Here is a 27,500-nt window from a genome sequence, read left to right on the forward strand (position 1 = left end):
GTGTGTGTGTGTGTGTGTGTGTGTGTGTGTGTGTGTGCATGTGTGTGTGTGTGTGTGTGTATGTGTGTGTTTGTGTATGTGTGTGTTTGTGTATGTGTGCGTGTGTGTATGTTTGCGTGTGTGTGTGTGTGTGTGTGTGTGTGTGTGTGTGTTGGTGTATGCAAAGAAAGAAAGAGAGTGTGAGGTGATATCTGGTTCGTAGTCAAGTGTCAGCAGGCTTCTGTCATCACAGAAAATGCAATGCAAATGAAATGTGCTAAGAGATGAGAGCAGTGTGAGTGTGTGAGTGAGTGTGTGTGTTTGTGTGTGTGTGTGTGTGTGTGTGTGTGTGTGTGTGTGTGTGTGTGAGAGAGAGAGAGAGAGAGAGAGAGAGAGAGAGAGAGATAAGGTAAGGTATACCCTACCTAGGTTTATACATCGATTTTGCAACATTTCTTCAGCTATGAGGTTAACACAGATGGAATGGCTGCACATGGGAATACATTGCAGCTTTGCATTCATATTAACTGAGCAAATAAACACTGCAGTTAATACACAGGTGAGGTCGATACGCATATTCATTTATTCTCTGACACACACACACACACACACACACACACACACACACACACACACACACACAAGTCTATAACAGTGGGTCAGAGGGCTTTCAAAGAGGGTATTCAAAGGGCTGCAACGATGACACAGCTCTGCAGAACAGCTCTCAAATCAGACAGAACCCATCAGAGTCTCACTTTTATCCTTGTAAGTTCAAAGAGAACACTGATCCTTGTTCAGCAGTGCTTTGAAGCACTTCTTGTGAGTGTGTCCATTGATGTGACCTTACCAGCCAAAGTGAAGGTTAAAGTGTATATCCCATAGGCTCAAAGGCAGAGCAGACTGTTCACCATATCAAGTCTCCACAGTGGGTATTGAGGCAGTCGTAAGTCATAATAGTGTCAAAAATATGAGATAGGGATACGACTTCAATTACAGACTTCTATATGTTATGGCGATGCAAGAATAGACCTTCCCATATCTTATGGACAGTGCTATCATCGGCACTAGATGGGGATATGTATAGTGCAGCACTAGGTTACTCATAACATACTCATAACTCAGGACATAACTGATGTCCTTACTAATCTGATTCTGTCTGTAGAGTCACCTGTACTGTAGGCGTTGTAAGAAATGAAATGCCCTTGGTGCTATTTAGGCTGGTATCACACTGGGTCTCTGAGTGAGATCTGATGTTTGTGACACAATCACTTGCTCTCCCTTGGTTTCTCCCTTCCTTCTCTGATACAATCTGACAGTGCACACAGACACACACACACACACACACACACACACACACACACACACACACACAGAGAGTCATACAGTGGACAGTACAAGAACACAGTATGCATTTTTCAGTGGTCTTATTGAAAGAGAAAAACCACAATATATATACAGTATGTTGCTGGCAATCTTCTTCAGCAGTAGGTACAGAACTTCAAATCTTTGCCTATAGTTTGGTTTTAATAAAAAACACCTTCAACACAAAACAAAAGTCTATATAATAACACCCATTAATGCACTGACAAGATCAACACGGGATGGTATCAAGTTAAAAACATCAGATTTGCACAAAACGTCACATCTGTCAAAGCCCACATAATTATGCATCAATTTCATAAAATGCCCTCGAGCAAGCCAACAGCACAATGCACAAGTTACCATTTCAAAATGGCAAGAATTCCTTAGTGAATCAACTCTGTGTCCTGATACTGTACAGCATACACAAGTCCATGTCATTTGATTTCATATAAAGCACCAATTGCCTCTGTCCTCTAATTGCAAATGAATGTGGAAATGAATATGCGGATGTCTCACTGGACAATAAGGTTTGTTATGAGCTCATTGCACTCACCGTCAATGGCAATTCAGACCAATGATAAGACTTCTCATGTCGTTTCAGGAGAGTAGGGTAGCCTCTCTCAGCTCTCTCCTGTCCTACTTCAGATGGCTGTGAATGTGCTGCCAGGCTACATCCATAGCCCAGTAATGACAGGCCAGGTGAGGACTTATGCTCCAGTTAAACACCTTGATTTAGCATAAGATGACCTACATTAAACACACAGTCTGGACATCTCCCCATCTTGTTCTTGCTTGGTGTAGTGCATAACACTACACAAAGATGCTTCGGTCAAACACGGATACATTAAAATAAAAAATAAAAAATAAATAAATAAATAAAATTCAATTAAGGTCACTTGCCCTGATCTGACATACATACCACTCTAATGACTACATTTGCATCAATTACATTCAATCATTAAGCTCTTTAATGCTAATGGCCTCGCAGCTCAACTGCGGTGTACACTCACACTGTCCGCTGAAATTGAAGCCATGACCTCACCTCTGCATTGTTGGAACCTTTCATCACCAAGGGAACAACAGGGACCATTTCCACTCATACTGTACTACACCCTGTACAATACAATACATTGCATAATAGCATTATCTACCACTTGGAGGTCCGGAGCTCTTGTCCTCTGCTTTGAATGGCCATGGCTCACTCCGACAGGCTTCGTCACAGGTCACTGGCTGTTCGCTCCATTCATCGGAAACGCTGCAGGTAAGCAGCTCAGGGGACTCAATGGCCTCCTGTCAGACACCGGTGGCTGCTGTCACCGGGGCCTTTGAGATCAGAGTGACAGTGTGGTGAGGAAGAAAGAGAGAGAGGATGAGGGGTCTTAACCTCCCAGGATCCCCTGCGCTCAGTGCATCAATGACCACATGTGACAATGACCATCAGTGACCACACTGACAATGGTCGCAGTGATAAGACTGCACAAGTCAAGGGACGTCTTTGATATGTGAAACAGACACCCATCTAGTCCCTTACGCAGTCTACCTGCCTGACACACCAGAAAGATTTATTTCTGGTTTGAAGTTTTGCTGAGAACTCATGTGGAACTCATGTGATTGCATAAGCTGCATATCAACCAAAGATCTTTCCATGCCACATGAAACCATACGGTCCATCTCAAGGAGTTTGACACTGAGGTGGGTATCACTCATTTCTTGGGAGCAAACACTACACACACACACACACACACACAGCAGGTAGAGTTGTTATCGCGGCTCGCTGGGTAGAGCACTGTCTAACACCACACACTGCGACTCCTAAAATAGCATTCCAGAGCTAATCAAGAGATTTCAAGCTTGGAAATCTGCAGCCCCCATTTGAAGCTAGAAAGCTGCAGCCTATTGTGCTCGCCATCCAGAGAATAGATGTGACTGAGGAGAGGGATGTATAACTGGCAGGCTAATCCTTCATATATTACAGACCTCGAAACACAAAGCATCACCGCTCCGAGGCACCTCTGACGGAGCGGGAGCTACTTTCGCCGGGGCAGACACAAGATGGACGTCGAGAGTGACAAAGAGCCGAGCCGAGCGAGATTGAAGATGTGGGAGAATTTACGGACTTTTCAGGGCCACTCTTCAAACCGCCGCGCGAGGTTGGCAGGAGGCGCCAGGAGGCGCTGGCACTCTGCCACCCTGCCAGCACACACATGGAGGGGGCACGGACACCGACACCGACACCGGCGCGTGCCCAAGACGAGCCCCTGAGCCCTGTCAGTCCACTCCGCGGCGGCTGTGAGAGCTGGGCAGGTTCGACAGCTCTGTTCGTGTGTTATATATCCGCGGCTAACGCACCAGGAGTCTGCCGTAATGCGACTTAACGTCCAGGAGTGCTCCACCACAGGGGGGCAGGTCCTGTGTTGAAATGGAGCGCGGGGGAGTCAGTTCTGAACTGCCAGTACTGATGCTGGCTGGCAAAAAAAATTAAAAAATCAGGAAGACATTTTTTAAGCCAGTTATGTAACCTGCCTTTAGAAAAGGCATTTGATCTGAAGAATTTCAAGCGGTTCAACCAAGATATTGGCATTTATGTCATCAAGTAATAGCCATGAAATGCAGTTCCAAGTGCAGCCTGCGTCATTTTATGCATTCACTTCTCAATCATGCTATTGCCATCCATGGGAATGAAGCTTAGCGCTAACGCTTTCGCCCACCTAATCACCTGAGTGGTGTGTGTGTTTGTGTGTGTGTGTGTGGGTGTGTATGAGCGCTCTGGCTAACGTAGCCACTCTGCTCATCTCTCAGCTCATTACCATCACCCAGTACTTCCCTGAGGCCCTTGAGTCAGCCTCCCTGGGTGTGTGTGTGTGTGTACTGTATGTGGGTGTGTGTGCGTGTGTGTGTTTGTGTGTGTATGTGTGTGTGTTTGTGGAGTCTTCCTGGGCTCGCCCAGGCTCCTAATGAGACCATTAGTGTCCACACAGTCAGGACGAGCCCAAGGCATCAAAACTTTGCCTTACAAAGGATGACTCAGGCTCCTGTCTGTCACACGTATCCCACACACGTGTGTTTGAGTGCATGTGTGTGTGTGTGTGTGTGTGTGTGTGTGTGTGTGTGTGGCACACATCTCGTTTTCTGTGTCTATGCAACTGGATACTACAATGTAGTCAACTACCATGAGACAGACTGATGTGAGGGAAAAAGTATACTGACAAAAGAGCAGATTTGCTTCTCTGCAGAATAAAGGCATGAAAAAAAAAAGACCTTTCCACTTTCAGCCGCTAGCCTAACAGACTCCTCAGTAAAGAAATTAGCACAGAGATAAGACAATAATAAAAGGCACCAGAGATGAGAGATAGATAGATTAGATAGCAGTTAGATAGATCAACTGATTCATAACCAGGTATGCATGTATACCGGTACATACATACACAGAGAGAGCAGGAAAGAGAGAAAGAGAGAGAGAGAGAGACAGACAGACAGACAGAGTGAAAGAAAGAGACAGAGTTAAGAGAGAGAGAAATAGAGTAAAGGTAGAGAGAGAGAGACAAAAAGAGAGAGAGTAAAAGAGAGAGAGACTGCGCTCAACGGAATGGTAGACAGTAAAGAATTCAGTCTAGTTAACTCCCACCTCCTCGGCCCCTGATGGACAGATTGTTGCCCTTCTTCATACAGAGGGAGAGAGAGAGAAAGAAAGAGAGAGGAAATAAAAGAGAGAGAGAGAGAGAGAGAGAGAGAGAGGCTGTGTATAACCAAAAGGTAGAGTAAAGAATTCAGTCCGGTAAAGAATTCAGCCCTCACCTCCTCGGTCCCTGATGGCCAGGTTGTTGCCCTTTCTCAGGGTGATGTCCAGCTGGTACATGCTGGGCTTAGGGGGCGGAGGCGGAGGTGGAGGAGGAGGGGGTTCCGCATTACTCGGCTCCACAATGTTAATCCCCTGAAGAAGACAAGAGAAGAGAGGAGAAGAGAAAGAAAGTCAGTGTCATAGACAGCATACAGAATGGATGTGAATTTGAACAGGGTTCCTGCAAAAAAAAAAAAACAAAGGCACTTCTTTCTTTTCTTTAACACAACGCACAAGTGATTATGTGAGAAGAGGATGTTTCTGTAAGCTTCTAGGTGATGTGCATCTCAAAGAGGCCCAAAGTAGCCTACAAATCAAACTGCGGCAGAAGCTGCAACACACTTGCCCCGAGCCCTGAGAAATTCATTAGTCCAGTCCATCAGGATACACTCACTTCCTGCATTTTCCGGGAAACCCGCCAGTTCTTCCTAAAACTTTTTCTTTGAGTTGTTTCTGAGCAAGCAAGCACATTCTCCCCAAACTGTGCTGCTGTTAGCGAGACGAGTATCCTGTTCTCCGGTCAGTTGACACTTCCTGTTAACTAAGACAGGCCGGAAGAGTGACAGCCAGCAGGTCCGAGTGACACACAAAGTGAGGCATATAGAGACTACGACACCCACAGCATCCTGAGTCAAGTGGCTGTGCCAAGGAGTGACTAAGGACACAACATTCATTTTTGCAAACGCCATCACCATCATTAGGCCTCCTGGGGACTCAACAAGCGCCGGGCATCTGGCTCATGGCACGGACTCTGGCACTGCCCCATGCTGGACCCGCACCAGGAAACGGATGAGGGGAGATGCAGGCAGCACTAATTGAAGCAGCTCTAGTAATGTGAGATCATGTGAGCTGAAACTTACAGATAAGCACAGTTTTAGAGAACGGGTATCACTGCTTTCCACAGAGGTCATTTAGATGTGCTACCTGCAGCTCAGAATACAAAAAAAAATAGCAAGCAATTTGCTAATTGTATTCTATTTGATTATACTACTTTTAAAATGATTGAACTGATAACTGGTGGACACAAATGAACAATATGTGTGCATGGCTTTACAACAAACTGTGTCAAAAGATCAGGTAAAAAGAAATGCCTTCAGACCACCACAAGTATGTAGGACAACTGCTTCTACCTATCAGTTCTATCAGTGCAAAACAGTCTGACCTACACAGTAAGAATTTTTAAGACACCTTCTCACACCATGGCCTGTTTACATGAATGCCATTCAGCACAACCTGCTCATGTTTAAGCCAATTCACAAGCCCAAGGTTTTAAAATCATCAAGGTCAGCCATCACTAATTGCAACTATATGGGTACAGTACGTGCAGACTGAGAGTTCATAATGCTACTTTAGAGCAAACCAGAATGTGCAGAGAGTCTGCAGCAGCAGTCTCGTTGAAATGAAAGGCTTCGCTCAGGTCGGTCACAGGAAACATAGAAAAAGCCCTGGGGCATAAACACAACACTCAGTCACTGGGACAGGTTCAAACATAAGCCTTTTCCCCTTGTCATATAAACACTGAGTTTGGAAAAAAAAAAACAGAAATGCTACTTCTCCCATTGGAAATAATAGAAAAAAAAAAGATTGTGATGGCCAACTGGGGTCAAAAATATCCCAAAACACACCCGCCCCCTCCTTTAGCCACTTACGTACATCTTCCCCTGTGATTCTGAGCGTCAGTGAAAACATTGTAAATTCTGTTTACAACTAGTCAAGTCTTCTCAGGCTATTTTGAGACCAGAGAAGCCAACAAGCTTCTAAATAAACCAGCAGCCAGTGCCCGGCATGACGAAGCACGATCGCAGAGTGACCTGAAGCGGTCAGGAGATTATGTAATTAACAGACTCCTACACAGTCTCCATGAAAGGCACTGGGAACATACAGTAAGCTGCACGTGCCACATCTGTCACAGCTGGAACCGGATCCACGCCATCACATCCTCTCTGTCTGCGGCCGCTAGCCACTCTCTTATCATATGGTTCCCATGACTACACATATACATACTGTATGCAAATCTACGGAAATATTTATGCACAGAGTCTAACAGAAGGACACAAACACTCCCACATGCACACAGAAACTGTGATGCAAGTCCATTGTAAACAGGCTACAATCACATAGCTGATATCTGCACGACCAGTGGCACCTTGTTGACATGCTGCGCGTCTGCTTTAATATGGTCACCATAAAGAGCCAAGAGAGAGTTAGTGTTAGTGCACAGAGAGGAATACAGTAGATGCTGCAAAATAAGGGCCTCCAGCACATTTCCAATCAGAGCATCACACAGAGAGGAGAGGCGGGGGAGCAGCAGAGGCCGTCCCAACACATGCCTGTGCATAAAGCAAGTTGACACTCCTCCCACGCATCAGCTCAAGGAGGTTTGCAGAAGTGCCTGCAGCTTATTAAAAATAAACATACAGTGCGAGCACTTGTATTTACTCAGTCGTTTTCTCATACGCATGCAGTCAACACAGACATAGCTCTTCCCCGAATGCAATTGACTTGACATTAACATGCAGATAAAAATATATTTTTATATCACTCCTTGACAAATAAAGCTGTTCTACCAATATTGCATCAACATGAGCAACAGAGATATCTGAAAGTGCTTCAAGTGTAACTGCACTTCTAATTGGCTATCTCTTGAGAGCATCTCCTTTGTGTTTGACCCTGTGATCCTTTTTTGATGAGCCCTTGACCAATAAGCAGGAGGCTGAGGTAGCCAGTCCTTGTCCTCCTCTCTTGAGGCTGCTGACCTGTGACTGGGCCTTGTGAGGTCACGATGGAGAAGCCTCACAGGCTCCCACCCAGCCCTACACGCTTAGAGAGCTAACAACCTCCCTTTCACTTTGTCATCGCTAAAGGTGACATTAACTGGCAAGTTTTATGACAGCTGAATGAAGCACTCCCCAATTCCTACCGCAGTGACCTCTCTGTGAGAAACAAAAACTATCGGACTGCCGCTGGTGCCACTAGAAAGCCCTTATCACGGTGAACTGCGAACTGTCAACCATACACACATACAGTATAACACACACAAACAATGCATACACCAATATAACACAAGAGGCCCTAAGACATAGTATGGACATGGAAGTTGTAGTATCCATTACTTCAGTATCAATTCTAATAAGTGACATTAACTATAACATTAACTAACTATTAACTAACTACTAACTATTATCTATCTCACTAACAGCAAGTATACAAGTAGGTCTATGCATACTTCCTGCCATTCTGTGCACATACTCCATTAACCCAAACCACAATCACAAACCGCCCACTATCATAAAAGTTCCACTGCAGACGACAACTTGATGAGACTCTGTAACTTTCCCTGCAGTTCCCATATGAATGATTCTTCTCCTCTTCTGGCTCATCAAAACGGAGAGGTGGGTGCGTAGGCTGACAGCTTCCCCACTGCTTCCTCTATTCTACCACAAGATAAATCAAAGGAGATGAGATTATAATTATGCCCTCTAGCATATGTATTACACTTACAGGCAGGTTTCATTGGGTAGGTGCCATTTTTAGACTCCCAAATGATTTTGTCCTTTATTTCAGGGTGCGGCAGAGACTGTGATGTCAAACAAAAATACTTTATAAAGACTCCGAAATGGAAAAAGGGACCCTGAAAAAATACAGTAGGTCTACACACATCATAACTTGTTAAAAAATAAAATAGATTTTCCGAATGTGAGAATTTCTGTTGAAGTTGTGAGTCACTGCGTTTACATGACAGGTCATTCAAAGAGGTGAATCTCCAGTCCTGTCCAGTCCAGCAAATCTGACCATCACTGGTGAGATGCCAAGCACAGCCTACCTAAGTGTGCATAATGGTACAGATCCTTTGACATCAATCTATACTGACAACCCATGAGATGACATTACAAAACCCATAGACATGCGAACTCCCACTGCAGAGATGAAGATGAAAGTGTGTTCAACTGGAATACTGTGAGCCCCTGAAGCCTCTGAGATGTGGGGAATCTTGGAGAGCATCTCATGCTGTTAGACATTTGTTTACATTCTATTTATATACTACCGAGTGTTACATTCAGGGTGTACTAAGGTGTGTGACTGCACACAGCAGCTTTTATATCAGCTTCTCTACGCACACAAACAGAAAAACACCTCAAAACCTTATCAGAACATAAGATTTATAACCACTGCATCTCTCCAAAGCAACAGGCACTCTATCTTCCATCTGGATATGCACTGATAACACTTCTGTGATTATAGTAGATACAAACTGATGAAGCCCATTGTTCAACATATAATATGAACTGACCAAGGGTTTAAGGAAGTGCATTAAAGCCTAACTGGCTAACTGGTCTAAGTTCACTTCAAGTGAATTATGCTAAGCTAGGCTAACAGTGTCAGACTGGGTTATATCACACACAAAGAAGAGAAGAGTATGTAACCTCTTATCATAACTTTCCGGGAGATGGCAAATACGCTTACTTTCCAAAAAGTTGCCGTGTTCTTTTAAGGACTGCTGGGCTGAGCAGGAGAGTGAGAGGTTGAGGTGAGACTGTGCCATCATCACCAAAGCCATCACTTATTACGTTCCCATAGCTCTCCGGTAGCTTTCGTTTTGAGTGACCACATGTGGGCGCTCACTCCACTGACCAACACCTAAGAGCCTCTCCAAGTTGTCATGTCATGTCACAACATGTCCTCAGTTAAAGGGTGTGCATTTCCAGACAGACTGTTGCCATGCATCAAAAAAAGATGGCTGAAACTAATGGTCAATGCCACCCTGCATTCGCTCGCTGTAATATGACTCATGAGTCATGACTTTCAGAAAAAGTAAATGAAGAAGAGGAAACTGTAGCACAAGTGGCAGCATAGGCTACTGACCTTGTGTCCAAATGCCGCGGTTCAATTCCGACCGATGGTCATTTCCAAAATCCCACTTCCATTTATCTCTCCCTCTCACTTCCTGTCACTCACAACTGTCCTATGCGCCTAAAGGCAAAAAGCACCCCCCGAAATATACTTAAAAATAAATGAAAGCCAACTTCACAAAAGCCTCGAGCTGAAATGCGTTTCAGTTTACCACATAAACAATGTCGTCACACATGATCTGATGTCAGGTAACATCACCCTGTGTGGCTGGCTAAGACAGGATCTGGTGTCCCTCCTCACGGGATCACCAGTCTCACCTTCTGCTCTCAGCCAATTCAGCATCCGGTGCTCACACAGCGTTGTGCCGGTGGCCGCCATGCAGACGCGGAGGCTGGCCAAAGACATGGCGCCGGTGGTGGCGGGAGTCAGGAGATGGCTGACCGCGCTGTGCCGTGCTGCGCTGTGCAGCGAGATCGGTGAATAATGAATGAGACTCACTTGAGGGCGCGCCGGCACATGGCCAAAGCGGTGTCACCCAAGCACTTACTTACACTCAGCTAAAGGTGTGTTCTGGAGGCCTTATTGGCCTAATCACATTTTATCAACAGAGGGCAGAACACTAGCATAGCACAGGGAGGACTGCCAGAGGAGTGTGTGTGTGTGTGTGTGTGTGTGTGTGTGTGTGTGTGTGTGTCCGTGCGTGCGTGTGTGTGTGTGTGTGTGTGTGTGTGTGTGTGTCTAGGTGTGCGTGTGCGTGTGTGAGAGTGTGTGTGTGTATATGTGTGTCTGTGTGTGTGTGTGTATGTGTGTGTGTGTGTGTGTTTTGTGTGTGTGTGTGCGTGTGTAAGAGAGAGAGAGAGAAAGAGAGAGAGAAAGAGAAGTGAGGAAAAGAGAAATGAAGACCATGGGAAGGATATAAGGCATACAAAAGAAATTTAATCAGTATCAGGTTCTGTCCATCGCTATTTAAATTCTGCTGCAAAAAGCTCTCATTGTAGGGGGATAAGGTGGGATCTTTTCACTCCAGTTGAATCAGCCTGGGCTGATGGATACTATGCTGAGCCACCTGATGGCCTGATGTGTGTGGATTTGGTATTTACAAGGCAGAATTCACCAGGTAGCGAAGGTCATTCAGCCATAGAGATCAGGGAACTACAGAGATCAGAGGCCCTGGTTTAGCAATGTAGATGGATCGTCTGAAGCACAAAGGGTAAGTGTGTGCAGGGTGTCTGAATCCACGTTTGCTATTTTGAAAGTAGGAAGAATGGTCTCCATGCCAAGCACATTGTTCAAAAGGGTTGCTCTTAACTTTCTTAATTAATCATGGGTGTGTTTCGGGCATACCATCAAATGAACCAATCACTAACTGCAACCTTACTTACCAGACCCACCATACCTTTAGCAACAGACCCACCATACCTTTAGCAACAGACCCACCATACCTTTAACAACAAACCCATCTTATCTTTGTAACTGACAGCAATTCATATTACAGGCCCCACATATAACGGCATCCATCAATCAGAGCCCACTTGACAAGATCCTACCGCCACCTGTATCATGGCGAAGCTTCTTCTGACATGAAGTTGGGTAACATTCTTTTTCTCTCCTCTTCCTCACCCCCTCTCTCACACTCCTGTCCCCCCTTCCTCCCTCCCTTCCTTCCTCTCCTCCTCTTCTCTCCTAAAAGCCTCGGACGCGGGATATTTAGGCATATTTGCCCTTCTCCATCTCTCTCTCTCTCTCTCTCTCTCTCTCTCTCTCTCTCTCTCTCTCTCTCTCTCTCTCTCTCTCTCTCTCTCTCTCTCTCTCTCTCTCTCTCTCTCTCTCTCTCGGGATGCGGGGCATTTAGGCATATCTGCCCCTCTCTCTCCCTCTCTGCATAACAAGCAGACCAGTGCTTGTACAGAGGAGTAGAGCGCTCATGAATAAGAAATCACATAGATAAGGTTACCAGATGGCCGGGACACTCTGCTGTATGAGACGATTATGATCAAGTCGTCAATGGGATATTCCACACCAGTGGATTCATGCTCCCTGGACAGAATGGGATAGTTCTGACCCCAAGGTGAGGAAAGTGGACGAGAACACTGGATCGTTAAACAGAGTCCAGTTCAGTTACGCTCACACACAGGAGTTACTACTGAAAAAATGCCCTCCAAATATATAACAAATTATTAGAATTAAATGAAGTCAAAATTATCTTACTGAGAAAGCACTAGGTAAGTCTCTTTATAAAAACAACGGTTACACTTTACTTGACAGTATCGACATAAGAGTGACACGACACTGTCATGAACGTGTCATAAACAAGTCATAAACGTTTATGACATTACGCTTCTGTGACATTCGGTTTTTGTCATAAATTAGGGTTAGGATTAGGGTTAGAGTTATGGTTAGGGTTAGGGTTAGGGTTCATGTCTCATGACAGTGTCATATGTTCATGACAGTCATGTCACTCTTATGTCGATACTGTCAAGTAAAGTGTTATTTTTAATCATAATATAAGATTAATACCACTTGGTTATATATGCATTTTTTGCTGTGCACAAGCATTTTAGGGGGGACGTTGTGAGTGTGGTAATGTGAGGGAACCTTCTGGAAGAGAAGGTTAAAAAACAGATGAGAAAAAAAAAAGAGATGAGGAGTCGGAGTCTGCTGGCGTTCCTATTACTCTCTCCCAGGCTGATGCATGGAGCTGTCCACCACACTCCACTCTCCACCTCAGAGTCTCGGAGCCTGCATCATAGCGTCCAGATGAGTCCCAACGCTAGCCCTGGGAAAGCCCTAACCGTGCGCGCACACATGCGTGTGTGTATGTGTGTGTGTGTATGTGTGTGTGTGTGTGTGTGTGTGTGTGTGTGTGTGTGTGTGTCTGTGAGTGAGTGAGTGTGTGTGTGTGAGTGTCTGTGTATGCATGTGTGTGTGTGTGGTGTGTGTGTGTGTCTGAGCGTGTGTGTGTGTGTGTGTGTCTGAGCGTGTGTGTCTGAGCATGTGTGTCTGAGCATGTGTGTGTGTGTGTGTGGTGCTGGCAGTTCATTTGCAGCCTGCGACTGCCCCTCTGATTAGATAACCACCAGTGTTCATAATGAGCATCCGCATGACATTCACGCCACAGCAAGACCACCGCCTCCCACCCCCACCCCCCCCTCCCCCGACACACACACACACACACATGCACACACACACACACACACACACACACACACACACACACACACACACACACACACACACACACACACACACACGCACACACCCATCCAATCTCCATCCCAGTCAGTTCCCTAGGCCAGTCTGTCTTATTTCAGCATTCAGTAATGCCTCTCTTGCCCATCTCTCCCTTACTGATGAGGTTGTTAGTCAGCAGGCGGGGCCCCGAGGCTGCTTTGCATGAGTCTGGCCGTTTATATTTAAAGTGTGTGGAGTCGCATGGCAGAGCGTGACGTTGGCCAGAGAGTGATGAATGTCAGGGCGTCATTTGGATAATTGTCTTATTTTTTCCCCTTCTCATTCCTATGTAACATGAGGAAAAGGGGTGGAGGCTAACTTTGCATTGGTGGTATGACATTATGGATTTGCATTTGGCATATAAAATCACAGAGAGATCTCTGTGACAAAAAAAATCACAACAGATTTCTTGCTTTTGAGTGCCAGTGCCCTGGTCAGAACAGTGTCCAGAGTGTAACAATAGGAATTGTTGTCCCACGGACCTATTGGAGTGTGACACCTGAGACAGGGCAAGAGAGTGAATACATGTCTCAGCAAACAAATAGTGTGTGTGTGTGTTGCCCAGTTGGGCAGAATTGACCGATCCCAAGCCCCACCCCTTTTTACTATGTCACAATGAGGACTTCGGAGGACCTCGGTCAACCTCGGTCAATTTTGAATTTTCTAGTGTCCATTCTGTATGACAATACGCCGGTTATGCGAATGCTATAATGCTTCTTTTGCAAGTAGACTAAGTAACTAAATAACTAAAGAGCTCAAAAAGGTTCAAATATATGCCTGGGGTACTTGTAGAAGTGACATCCGATATCCTGACCTTGTGAAACGCTACCACACACAGGCCTAAGTTTGCATAACTTTGGATAGGCTGCTACTTTTCATTAAAGAAATCTGAGTGTGTACGAAAATGTTCCCTTTATTTGTGTTCATAACTGCACACAAAAACATAACTAAACCTGGTTTCCACTGTTAAAACGACAATATAAGCCTACGCAAAAAATTATACCTACCTTGCAGGAACTGAACTCGCACACTCATACTCATACTCAATCACGTATCGCCTTACACACAACAAGAATACTTTCAGCTTTTAGGCACAGGCTACCTTGCCATGTTTAACTTGGGATAGAAGACTGTTCAAAGAAATAAGCTAACGATCATTTTTTCAACAAACGCAATATCCTACTGCGATGCATTATTGATGGATGAACGAGAGATAGCCAATGTCTTCTAAAGATCAAATCATGTGCCGATTCAAAACTATGCTTTGCTGTATAGGCTATGCAGTCTCGAAATCGCCAAAGGCCTACTACATTGCCCACATTTAGCCTAAGCGGGCACTGATGAAGTCTTATGCAAGGATACTTTCCTGCAAACTTGTCCGACTTAGCAACAGTAACTATGGGACTGACAATGAGAGGTGGGGCTTGGGATCGGTCAATTAAGATATTCTGTAGCCCAAGTGAGTTAGAAGGAGCAGAATATAACACAGAGGAGTGCCTGTGGGCTCACTGTGGGCCATCAAGGACTAACCAAAGCCATCAGCGCCCAGGCCTGAACTACAGTGCATTACACTCAACCATACTGCCGGATGTGGGGGACTGAAGGACAGTAATTCTAGAAACAAGGCTGCTTGGTTTGGTTGACTTCAGGCACACTTACATGTGAGAAGAGAATGAATAAAAGTTTTCCACTCATTTCGTAGAGAGAACATCAGAAAGTTTTCCACAAAATTGAACAACATGGCGCTAGTGAAGGTTTCTTAAAAATAAGAGCTGTTCCTGAGAAGAAAACAACCCTGAACAGTATGAATCCATCGCTACCAGACCCAGTTGGTCGGCCACAGTATTGCCTCAATCTCTCGCTCTGCTGGAGAGCTTCACATGGCACCATGGTTTCCATTAGTGAACCAAAAAATTGCCTCATTTCCTACCATCAAGCCCAAGCCCAGACACTACACGGTGTGATCAGGGATGGGTCCAGATAGACCCCCAGCTCTCTACTTTGCACTCGCTGCTTCTCACAGGGTCTCTTGTGTAAAGAGTCATTACAGGATTTCCTGTCAACAAGGCTGTCTGTTTATTATCAGAGCTACCTATTCCAGTACTAGACCGTGGAGGGTGACACAGCAGAGAGAAAAGGTCACGATGAAAAAAAAACAATGAAAAAAGAAAGAACCATGACAGATGGAGGCTCGGCAGGAGAACTCATCCTAACCAGGAAATACAGACAGCCTTTTGGTCGGCAGTTGCGCCCTTATCTGAGCCTGCTCTTTAGAAGCATGATCAATGGCTTTTTAAACTAAAAGCAGCAGAGAGCGAGCTTCTAAATGAAACTTCAGTTCATCCTAATTAGACTGGGGGGGGGAATAATGAAGCTCAGGGGCCAGGAAGACTCGGATGACAGAAGTCATCGCGCCATCATCTAAAGTGTATGAAACAATGCTGAATTCAATTAGAACTACTGCTGCAGGAATTGGTTACACAAACATATCGACCCCCTGCAAAGGTAATTATGACCGCCGCGCAGCGAAGCGGCGGTCATATAGGTTTAGTCAGATTTTTTTTTTTCTTTCTTTTTTTTTTTTTTTCTTTTTCGCATGTCCAAATTTCCGTCAAGGATTCCCGGGACACTGTAAGACCGGGGTACACGAAACTTGGTGGGCATGTAACCCCATATGGATAGCATGGAACCATCGTTTTTCGTTTTGATCTGTAGCCCCCCCGCTGGACTGGACCCCCCGAAAGGAGGGTAGGGCAGACACAGTTTTCTGTGAATATCTCGAGAACCGTAGGGTTTAGGAGGACCATTTTTTTTGTATGTTGATCTCAAGGGGCTATGTCAACCCATTCCATAACCACTCATTTCATGTATAGCGGCACCTAGTTAAACACAAAAAAGTAAAAATGAGGTGTTGTAATCGCAGGTATCTGTGACCTAACATAGTCAAAACTGCACGAAATTGGAAGTGTAGGATTATTATGACACCCTCTGAATGCATGCCAAGTTTCGTGGAATTACGCTCATGGGGGGCCACAGAATAAATGAATTTATGTTACAACACCAACTGGCCTGTAGGTGGCCTGAGACAGTTTTCTATGAATATCTCGAGAACCGTAGGGCCTAGGAGGTCCACCTTTTTTTTTGTATGTTGGTCTTAAGGGGACATGTCAACCCATTCCATTACCACTTATTTCATGTATAGCGCCACCTAGTTAAAAATTAAAAAGCAAACAATTAGGTGTTTTCATCACAATATCTCTGGCTGACATGGTCAAAACTGCACGAAATTGAAAGTGTAGGATCATTATGACACCCTCCGAATGCATGCCAAGTTTTGTGAACTTTTGTTCATGGGGGGCCTTACAATAAAATAATTTATGTGTACATTTAGTGACCGTACACCAACAAGGATTCCCGGGACACTGAAAGACCGGGGTACACGAAACTTGGTGGGCATGTAACCCCACATGGATAGCATGGAACCATAATTTTTCGTTTTGATCTGTAGCCCCACCCATTGGACTGGACCCCTCGAAAGGAGGGTAGGGCAGACACAGTTTTCTGTAAATATCTTGAGAACCGTAGGGCCTAGGATGACCAATTTTTTCTGTATGTTTGCCTCCAGGGGTCATCTTAACCCATTCCATGTGCACACATGTGCATAAACAGATACACACACACACACATACATTCACAGTAATCATACGTATGACACATACTCACACAGTAGACATATGTACGCATGCATGCACATGCACATACGCAGGCACACACACAAGCATGCACACACACACACACACACACACACACACACACACACACACACACACACACACACACACACACACATAAACATAAACATGTACACGCACACATGCACACAAGAATTTCTCAGAATTATGAACAGGCAAGATGGGGGTGGGGTTGTATAAAATTAATTTTACATGTGAAATCTATGAACTAATCATGTTTTGGTACTTGTTGTCTAGCAGATACCATGAGAATTGAGTGTGGAAAATGCAATTTAGTGAGACAGTTAGAATCATATAGGCCTTTCAGCGTGATTTATTTTTGTGGAAAAAATGTGCTGGACTGGGCGGCGGTCATATTTTGTACCGCTCTGCGGTACATCTAGTTATCTACATGTCAGTCAAACTTTACAGTCGACAAGAGTGCGTGTGTGTTTTACTGAATAACTCTCAGTGTGGCCATTCAATTCATCAATCTTGGCAAAAAAGATAGTTGAGAAAGTTACTGTTTCAGTTGGAGCACCTGCACAACAGAACCTTGTAGCATAGCATCACCAGCCTCACTACTTCGTTTCAATTTGTGAAGACTGAAGAGGTACTCTGACTGGGGGACTCTCCATTGGGAAATGTCTCATAATAGGCATTCAATCTGAAATCATTAAAAATGAGTGAAAATCAGGGATGTAGTGGAGGCTAAACGCAAGTAAACGCAGTTTATCCACCTCTGAAATGTCAGAAATAGTTTATCCACCTCTTATTAGAGTTTATCCATCTCTCAAAAGAGTTTATTCACCAATTGCAACTTTTAACATTCAAAATTTCAACTGTATTATCCACATTCACAATATGTACACTCTAGGAACCATTTAATACCACTGATATTGTTATAAACATTAGACAATAACCTCTACTATCATCAAACATGTTCTGAAAAATCTGATACCGCACAGCGCAGTTCACCTCATAGAATTCATAATTTACCCCACCCTTATATTTTATCACTACATCTCTGGTGGAAATACTAGGTGGGCGGGGCCAAGCTAGTGTACAGTGCATGTGTTGCACTGATGAAAATCAATTGAACTGAAATACACTCGCACCTCTGAGAAGAGGCTGTGCAACAGGCAGCATGTCAAGTCAAGTCAGGTCAAGTCAACTTTAGTGTCAATCAAACCATGCAAATTGCGTTTCTCCCATACTCCAATGTGCAGTATTAAAACAAGATTTGACACACACTAAGCATTATCTAAACATAAGACTAAACATAGGACACCACTAGACAAGTGCAAATAAATATTTAACAGATAGACAAATTAACACAGCATATGGCAGACAGTGAGCTTACAGTTCCCAGACTATAGTCAGGTTGAGGTATTTTACTGTGTGTAGAGCACACCTGACAGGTACACAGAACAGACGTCACAGAGCTCGTTATGGTTCATTTGTGCTCATCAGTCTTCTTCTCTCCATAAACGTGTCATAAGGGACCTCACCAACAAACAATACACACATATGGAGCCGCATCTATCATATTAAACACAGATCATCGCACAGAAACACGGATCATCATAGACACAAGATTAGCCCCCTCCATATTTCATACCCATCAACCCACCCACACACTCACTCAACCACACACAAGCACACACAAACATACACACTGGCACGCACCCATTGCCTTAAGCTGAAAATACCATTTCTCCATGCAACTTTATTTAGCCACTTTCAACAAATCCAACAGCACAACAGACATATCGGTCATATATATCCCTCCATTTGCATCCAGTTTCAGCAGCCCTCCAGTGAGACTATGCTGATGCAATGGAAACAGGTGCAGGGGTTGAACGGAAAGATGTACTAACACACACACACACACACACACACACACACACACACACACACTTTTGTTTGCGATGACAGGCACAGCTAGGGGGGCTGCCCTGTTTAATTGTGGATCATGTTTTGGCAAGGCACCCTCACCAAACAGATTGTGTTAGGCTGTCCACCGAGGTACACTCCATGTGCCAAAATAAGGAGGCAATCTGATCTGATATCAAATGTGCCACACACTTCAAAACAAGCCGAGCTACTGAGGTTATATCACCAAATTATAATATAAAAGCAACAAATATAGAAACATCTCCCACCGCAACTCAACCGCAATCTCAATCACAGACCAAACAGTTGCTGAGGAAAGAGCTCTTTCTCTAAACTGCATTTTGTCTTTCAAGACCAAATTATACTGCAGAGACAGCTGCATTCATCAGTGTCAAGGCAAGAATTTCCCACCACCGCAATCATCTGACAACTTCTGGATAAGCTACCTTATGGCATTCCCTTAATGCTGTTTGCTTGACCTACAGCCGAGCCGAATCCACCACCAGGCATACTGAGAGCATATTTTAATGGCCAGTGGGGGGGGGGGGGGGGTTCTACGTTCTTTAGTGGCTCTTTCAGCGGGCCTCTGGGAGAACGATGCAGTGACAGACCATACGGGGGTGTTACAGAAAGGAGGGCAGATTGATTTCAGACCCTTCCCAGGGTGCCGAGCTGCAGGGAGCTTTAATTCACCTTCTGCCCACTCACTCTTTCTCCCTCTCTCTCTCTCCCTTTCTCTCTCCTTTTCTCTCTCCTCTCTCTCCCTCTCTCTCTCCTTCTCTCTCTCCCTCTCTCTCACCTACCTCTCCTACTGTCTCTGGCTGATGAGGGCCGGCCCAATCAGTGGTTATTTCTGTCCACTCACGCTCACACGCTCACACAGACACAACGCTGGGGGAAGTGTGAGAAGGCGCGCCACTGTGGGACTCAAGCACTTACGCCACGGCGGTAGCCCCGAAAAGCATCCTACAGAGAGAATCATTGTTAAGTCCTAATGCAGCACTGTGTCCCAATCGCTGGTCATTCAGTTGGAAAAAAAGGCCACTTAAATGGATCAAAGTGGCACTCTACAGGTAGCAGCCTCAGCTTTCAGTTCCCAAGCCAAGCAAGGTATGGCTCCGTTCAAGAGAATGTGATGAGCTTTTCAAGAGCACAGAGGAAAATATAAGGAGCAACAGAAAAGCCAGGAATAAAGCAGAAAGACTATATTGTTAATGTAATGCCGTGAAAAGTGCCACAGGCTGTATATTAAATGAGTCCTTGTCCCTCAGCAGTTATGGTTGCTGACAGAAGTAGAAGAAGTGGAAGCTTGTCAGAAAAAAAAGATAATTTATTTTTATTAAAAAGATAATCAAACGATATTTTTAAATCTGTCAGCTGGTTGAAAGCACTCAGGGGACCATTCAGTGAAAGAGTGAATTTCTCTCCCTCCATTTCCCTGTCATTTACATAACGTTTTGAATATTTGTTTTTTTTTATCATAAATAGAGCGCACAATGAGAAGGTGAGTCATTGGAGCAACCAATGAAGTGAGCCAAGATTATCCACACATCTTACTTTCCAGCTTTCTCTCACACTCAAATATGCACACACACACACAGATTTTGTGTTTTTACTTTACAACGGTTGAGTTGCTATATAAACACTTCTATATATTAACAGACAATCTGACAAAGATGGCCACAAGACAACAATTAGGGGTGACAGGAAGGAAGCAGTATTAGCTGCCAACAGAGTCAAGAGAACTTCTCTGGATGGCTCAGATGACAGAAGAGGATGCTGCCACCGCTAACAATCCTCCATCCAGGAGAAGCCGACTAAATGTCACCGACAGTGGCACCCCCAGCGGGGGGAATTTGGATATTAAACCAGTGGCCATTCCTTAATGAGGCCCAGGAAGTGGTGTGCTTGTGTTCCATCAATCACACTAATGACCCGCACCTCCAAGCGCCATCACTAGACCACGGGCCACATGGCTTCATAAAGAGGCTGAGACGCGACACTTCCCGGGCTTAAAGGTGGCCCGGTGTCAGGGCCAATTAGAACAGGTAGACTATGTCCACCCTGACAGCATTGGAAGCCTCAACACAGAGACGAATATGTTCAATGAGTCTGAATGTTTAAAGGAAATCTATTCAGTCGGGTAATGAGAAGGTCTTCTGGCGCAAACCCCGGCTGCGTCCGGTGGAGGGGGGTCTCCGGTGCAGGGCTTGCCAAATCAGGCTCGGCTGCCGCTCTAAGGGGCCTCAACTCTCGCCTGGGAGCGGCGTCGCAAGCAGATGGCGACGTCTCACACGGCGAGACAATCAGCTTTCGCTTGGTGAGAGAGTGTTGTCACGGCCGAGCGTGCACTCTCCAGTGCTGACATACGAGAGTGCCAAGCGAATGTGAGATAAACAAGCACTCCCACCATGCAGAGAGAATCACAACAGGCAACAAGACTTTTGAAAACATGACATTCATGAACCGCAACACTTTAATTCATTTTAGGAGGAAGAGTGTGCCACTATCTTTTGGAAACCCAATTTCTTAGTTCCCTCTTCGAGCTTCGGAATGCATTGATCTCCTCACCCAACATCTTAGTTTGGCGACTGCGTGCTTTAGCACAATGATGGATGATTTATGTGCAGATACCTCAAGGGTTTAGCTCCTGCTGCGCCTCAAAAAAAAGGTGGAAAATGTTTGCCGCTGCGGGATCAATATCACAATACGTACACAAAGCTAAGTTTCCGTAATGAAAGATCAAAAAGAAACGAGGAGCTCTAACAAAGCAGACAAGACACAGACTGTGAAGTGTGTGTCTGTAAAGTGAAAGACAATAGCCCGGCCTTGCTTTTAATTGAACATCCAATGGTTATGTAACAACAACAGTCTCACCAACACCACCAGAAAGACTAGACTTACGACACTCTGTAAACAGAAAAAGGTACAGTTACTTACCTCAGGGTAGCCGACGCAGTTGATTCAATCTAAGATTATCTCTTTTTACACACTACTTCATGCCTGCAGTGGCGTTTTGATAGGGATGGGTTTTATAATAAGGATGGGATTTCAAGCACAGCATGGGGTGGGACAAGGCCAATGATGCTAAGCATCAGCACTGCCGTGAACACCTGCACTACAGTAAGACTGTGGACTTCAGGAAACTCCCAGCATAATGTGGATGGCATCTGTGCAAGCCAAATTATCTGTGGCAATGCAGCAACTTTCATGCGACTGTTATGGAAATACAGCGTAGTTACATCAAGTTCCAGAAGTCTTCAAACAAGCTATTTTGTTCATGGCCTCAAACAAGCTATTTTGTTCATAGTTATTTAGTTATTTGCTCTAAAGTTCCCATACAAACAAAAAGAGCAGTTGGAGTAACAGAGAATATTGCTTAGCCTTCTGGCAGTTTCATACTGTCTGATAAGGCCACTGTCTCTGTCTATTGCAAAGTATACCCACAACCAAGAGTTAGTTTCAAAACAAGAAATGGAAGTCACCAAGACAATAATCTGATTGTGAACTACTTGGTATTCTACAACGTGGCATCGCTTTAGTACCTTGTCCATAAAAGCTGCCCTGCAAAGGGAGATTGAAAGCATTGTCTGGACCTTCAAATCAATATGGGTAGATCTGCTCTAATGCTTTTCCAAGAGGCAAGTGAAAGCTTTATTTCTTTACACTTAATATTTCAATGAATCTTCAGGCTAGTGAATAAGCTCTAAAAAAGAAATTTTATAGAGAAGACTAATCAACTATGAAAATAGTCTGCAGTTTAAGCTGAGCAGCCAAGGTGACAGAGATGAAGCAAAGGGGAACTGATGCCACCTTGAAAAGTCCTGAATTATTTAATAAGTTCAAGGGAAGTATTTTTTTTTAAGACAGCCCTTCTGGAAAATTACAGCAATGGCAACTATGCCGGAGCACTTCTGACCAATACAAATTTACATTCCTAACAAATTCTTATTACTACTGATTAATTGAACGGCAACTCTCTTCGCATGATATTTATAGCACATACAGTAGCTCCCATGCGTAAGTAACACGCCTGACCCCCACACCATAGCATCCTCAGCATCCTCCAGACCCATCCACCTATGGACCCTTTCAAGAGAGTTCCATTATCAGCATCATACAGTAGTTGGCCCCACAAGGCTTCCGTTTTAACATTCCATATGTTATCTTAATGCAGAGGAAGTAGATTGGGAACCAAATAGAATGTTCAAGCTTTGTTTTTGTTTTTATTGTTGAAAGCATTGACTGTATACAGTCTATGGTTGAAAGGGTCTATAAGCTTCCCAGCTCCCGCCAACCCAGACTGGCGTTAACCTCTGCCTGGATGGCTGTCAGAAGTGCTGGCCTGTTATCTGCCTCTAATGAGTGAAGTTGACCCAAGGGGGTAGTGTCCCCGCCAGCTGAAGTGGGGGGTGGAGCTGGAAGAGGAGAGGAAGACCACTAATCCGGCCAGGTCACCACTGCAGCACCGCAGAGTCTGGTCCATCTCCCCTAGCGGCCAGATGTTGGCCAGATGTGTATGATCACCATCAAAATAATGTCACAAGAAAAAGATGCACAAGAAAAAGCCATAAATTACAACAAATCTAAAACATAAATTAAAAATGTAAAAGCTTGAGAGGTTTTTTTTTGTTTTTTGTTTTTTTGAGAGATAATATAATGACTATCCTATTGTGCTGCCATCAAAAAGTAGACTACAATTTGATTTGTTTTTTTTTTTCAGTCCCCAACTTTGCGAGCGTTATCTGCTGGGGGACTCTGATGGCCAGATAAATCGTCAGTGCGACGCCAGCCTTGGGAAAGCATTTTACTGCGTGGAGCTGTTTTCTCTCAGTGTCAGGATTAGATTCTGAGCTGACAGACTAGACAAATATCTTTTTACAGAGAGCTCCTACATATCTTTCTCCTCCTCAGTGCTGTTGTTCCTGTCACTGTTGCACACACTGACATCATTGTTTCTACAAGGCCTCAATTTGAGACTGGGAATATAGATAGACCATTCTCCAACATGTCAATTTATTCTTGCGAAATCATCATGGACATGCTAGACCCAAAATGTGTGTGTGTGTGTGTGTGTGTAAAGCCACCTCTGAGGTCAGGGCCTTGGTCTCTGGCCATAATGGATATGCCCACTGACTTCATGCAGCTCGTTACTCTAGAGCTCTTACAGGGAAAGGCTTCCTGAGATTGTAATCTAGATCTAGAATCTAGATCTAGAATGTAGCCAACGGTACACTCTAGAATGACAAGCAGAGGTAATGAAGAGCAGGCTGCTGTGTGTTCACTCTTTTGAGCATGAGGAGCGTATCAATATTCAGGTGATACAACATGCTTAATGGATAGCAGCTCATTAACTTCTTAATGCCGCAATTAACTAACTGACTTCACATAGCCCAGGGGGGCAACTGTAAAAATAAAAAAAAAACTAAAGAACTAAAGAAAACACTTAAGTCCAATGAAATGCCAGGCCTTTTATAACTGTTCCCTCAGAGCACTTAGAGAGAGAGAGAGAAAAAAAAAAAAAAAAAATATCAACTTGGACTGTGGGAGTGACATTCGGAGAGGAGCGGAAAAGCAGAGGTCGTCTGAGGAGACGAGGAGCTCGGAGACGGGCTGACCTGATGAGACCGGGCCTGCCGGGACGGAGAGGCGGAATGACACCATGTGGACCAACCCAACAGAAGACAGGCAGGTAGCTGATCCACACAGCAGACAGTAACTAGGAGCAAACGAAATGGAAGAAGCCCCATCACACACACTGGGTGTGCGTGTCTGTCTGTCTGTCTGTCTGTCTGTGTCTTTCTGTCTGACACTCTGTACTGAACAGAGGAGTCTGGAGAATATGGGAGAGAGAGAGAGAGAGAGGGAGAGGGAGAGAGAGAGAGGGAGGGAGAGAGAGAGAGAGAGAGAGAAGAATGCAGAAAAGCACAGTCCAAAATATGAATGAGCTTTGAAAAGGTGAAAAGGTCAGAAGGATGGAGGATGGGGCGTGTGTTTGGCAGAGTTCCAGTTCCTCGGTTGTACAGCCTTTTCCGCCGCATCTGAAGTCTGTGCGTGTGTGCATGGGGGGGGGGGGGGGTGACGAGGTCGTTCTAGGGCGTCAGGTGCTGCTGACACTGCAGACGGCGCTGTCACACGCCCCACTGCTCTCGTCCCGCTGCACACACACAACCTTCGAACAGTACCGTACCGCACCGCACCCGAATCAGCCCAGCACAGTTGAGGGAAGGGGAGGGGAGGAGAGGAGAGGAGCAGCAGGCCAAGCCAATTAGATCAGAGCAGATCAGTGAACTTGACTGCACTTCCCTGCAAGCCCTCCAATCCCACCTGATCACATTAAACAGTCTCTCAACATCACACCTCAGATGCACATCTCGCCACATTCTATCCCCAGATCCGATTACACCGTAAAAAAACACAAAAAATACAGTTCTGACTCAACATAACCAGTTTCCACCACACTGTAGCATGGCAACCACTTATGTGGCCCCACAGTTCCCCATCTAACACCACAAAGAGAAGCAATCTCACTGCTGACAATAACAGAACATTTGAGCTCATTTATGGAAGTGCAAAATAATCTATCAATCTAAAATACAAAATAACAAAATATAAATATAAAATCATTTACTCCGCACTGCATTTGTGAATGTGATGTGCCACTGTATTGGCGCCCTGACCACCATCACATCACCGCACCTATTCCCCACTCCAGCAGGAAGGTGGAGGTGGCACCTGACTGGCAGCGTGGAGGGAGGACAGGTGCCATCTCGGCATCACTTTGTGCCAGTGCGCGCGCACGGCTTCTCCTGCACCATCCCTGATGATAACGTGCCAATCAATCTGCCCACTGCACTGCCCACAAGGGGGGGGGGGCTGACTGACTGACTCAAGGAGGGTCAGGGAGGTTGATGGCAGAAGGTGTTGCTAGGGGAAGAGTTTGAGAGGGTGTGAAGAGGTGTGAAGATGAGAGAGAGAGAGAGAGAGAGAGAGAGAGAGAGAGAGGAAAGATCAGGGAGGAAAGGATGTTTTAGTGTGAATAACTGAGATAAACGCTCAACCAGCACTTATGCTTTCACACTCCAGTGTGTGTAATTAAATGTTGCTTATACACTTAGAATCCGCTAAAACGAGTTTGATGACAGTGTGTTTTCTGTGTGTAATTGAAGATTGGATGGAAACAGAGAGAGAGAGAGAGGAAGGGAGAGAGGGAGAGAGAGAGAAAGAGAAAAAATAATATATGTGTGTGTGTGTGTGTGTGTGTGTGTGTGTGTGTGTGTGTGTGTGTGTGCATACTGCAGACTTGCCTGTTGCAATGGAATGCACAGGACCAGTCTTGATGCATCTGCAGGAGCTTCCAGCGTTACACAGGAGGGAACCCCGACCATCTGGACTTTCACTTCTCTGCCAGCCAGTCAGCCTGGCGGCCATGCCACCACTTCACCTTCACCCATCTCACCGAGGGCTACATGCCATGGCCTTACTCACACCTCACCCGTTCATTAGCAACCCAAATGCCACACAGCCCATTCCCATCAACAGATCACTCCCTCAGAAAGGTTATTTTCTTTTTTCTATTAGGGGGTCTAACACAGGCGTTACACTGTGAAATGTAATTCGACTACGGATTCAACAGGAGCACATGTTTCCACACCTTCCAATTACTTTTGCATTATCTCCTTGACGTTGAGATAAAAAAGAACTGCTCCCATCAACAGCAGTAAAAAGCCAGAGAGACAGAGTAAGAGAGTCAGAGAGGGAGAGAGTAAGAGAGAAAGAGAGGGAGAGATGGAGGGAGTCAGAGGAGAGACAGATAGTAACACTTAAAATAAAAAAATATACTAGTCCTACACTATAATATATGCAGAAGGACCAGTTCAATTATGCAATAAACATATGGCTACTATAAGGCCCTCAGGCTTCATGGCCAGCTCTGCACGCCTCAGTACACATGCTGGAGGCACGCTACACGCTGCACAGCTCTGGGGAGGCTGCCGCTTTTCTTAATGGGCTCCTTCTCCTGCCTCCACTACGCGGCTGACAGGAGAGTGAGCTTCTCCTGCCTCCACTACGCGGCTGACAGGAGAGTGAGCTTCTCCTGCCTCCACTACGAGGCTGACAGGAGTGTGAGCTTCTCCTGCCTCCACTATACGGCTGACAGGAGAGTGAGCTTCTCCTGCCTCCACTACGCGGCTGACAGGAGAGTGAGCTTCTCCTGCCTCCACTACGCGGCTGACAGGAGAGTGAGCTGCTCCTACTGTCAGCAACCAACCATCTCACCGGAGACAGACGAGACAAGACTTCTGGATGCTTTTTCCTCCTACCTCCTTCACTCACTCTGCCTCTCTTTCTCTCCCTCTGTCCATCCTCCCTTCCTCCCTCCCTTCTTTCCTTCCTTCATTCCTTCCTTCCTCCCTCCATTCCTTTCTTCCTGTCATCTTTGTCTCTGTTGTGAGTATTCCCTCCATCCGAGCTCCAGTGGTTCTCCCAGCAGGGCAGCCTCCTACAGCATCCTACTCAGCTTCCCAAAACCAGGGGCTGATTAGGCAGAGCAGCCCACATATCAAACACACATGAATCAAACGGTGCAGTAGGAGTAGATGTTTACAGAC

The 27,500-nt window shown here is 45.2% G+C and overlaps 1 protein-coding gene across 7 annotated transcripts in view; it reads right to left on the bottom strand.

The window, feature by feature from the left end:
* The window catches only part of mctp1a (multiple C2 domains, transmembrane 1a), a 164,453-nt gene that overhangs the window by 96,529 nt on the left and 40,424 nt on the right, over positions 1-27,500 (bottom strand). For 6 of the 7 annotated variants that reach the window (XM_042069735.1, XM_042069730.1, XM_042069731.1 and 3 more), the window contains exon 2: positions 5,137-5,272. In XM_042069735.1, coding sequence (XP_041925669.1) covers positions 5,137-5,272 — 136 coding nt within the window. Of the gene's footprint in view, positions 1-5,136; positions 5,273-5,573; positions 5,744-27,500 lie in introns of those variants that run through there. The other variant, XM_042069734.1, reaches the window with a different exon arrangement.

The sequence above is a fragment of the Alosa sapidissima genome, chromosome 18, assembly GCF_018492685.1.
Source record: "Alosa sapidissima isolate fAloSap1 chromosome 18, fAloSap1.pri, whole genome shotgun sequence".
NCBI classification, from domain to species: Eukaryota; Metazoa; Chordata; class Actinopteri; order Clupeiformes; family Clupeidae; genus Alosa; species Alosa sapidissima.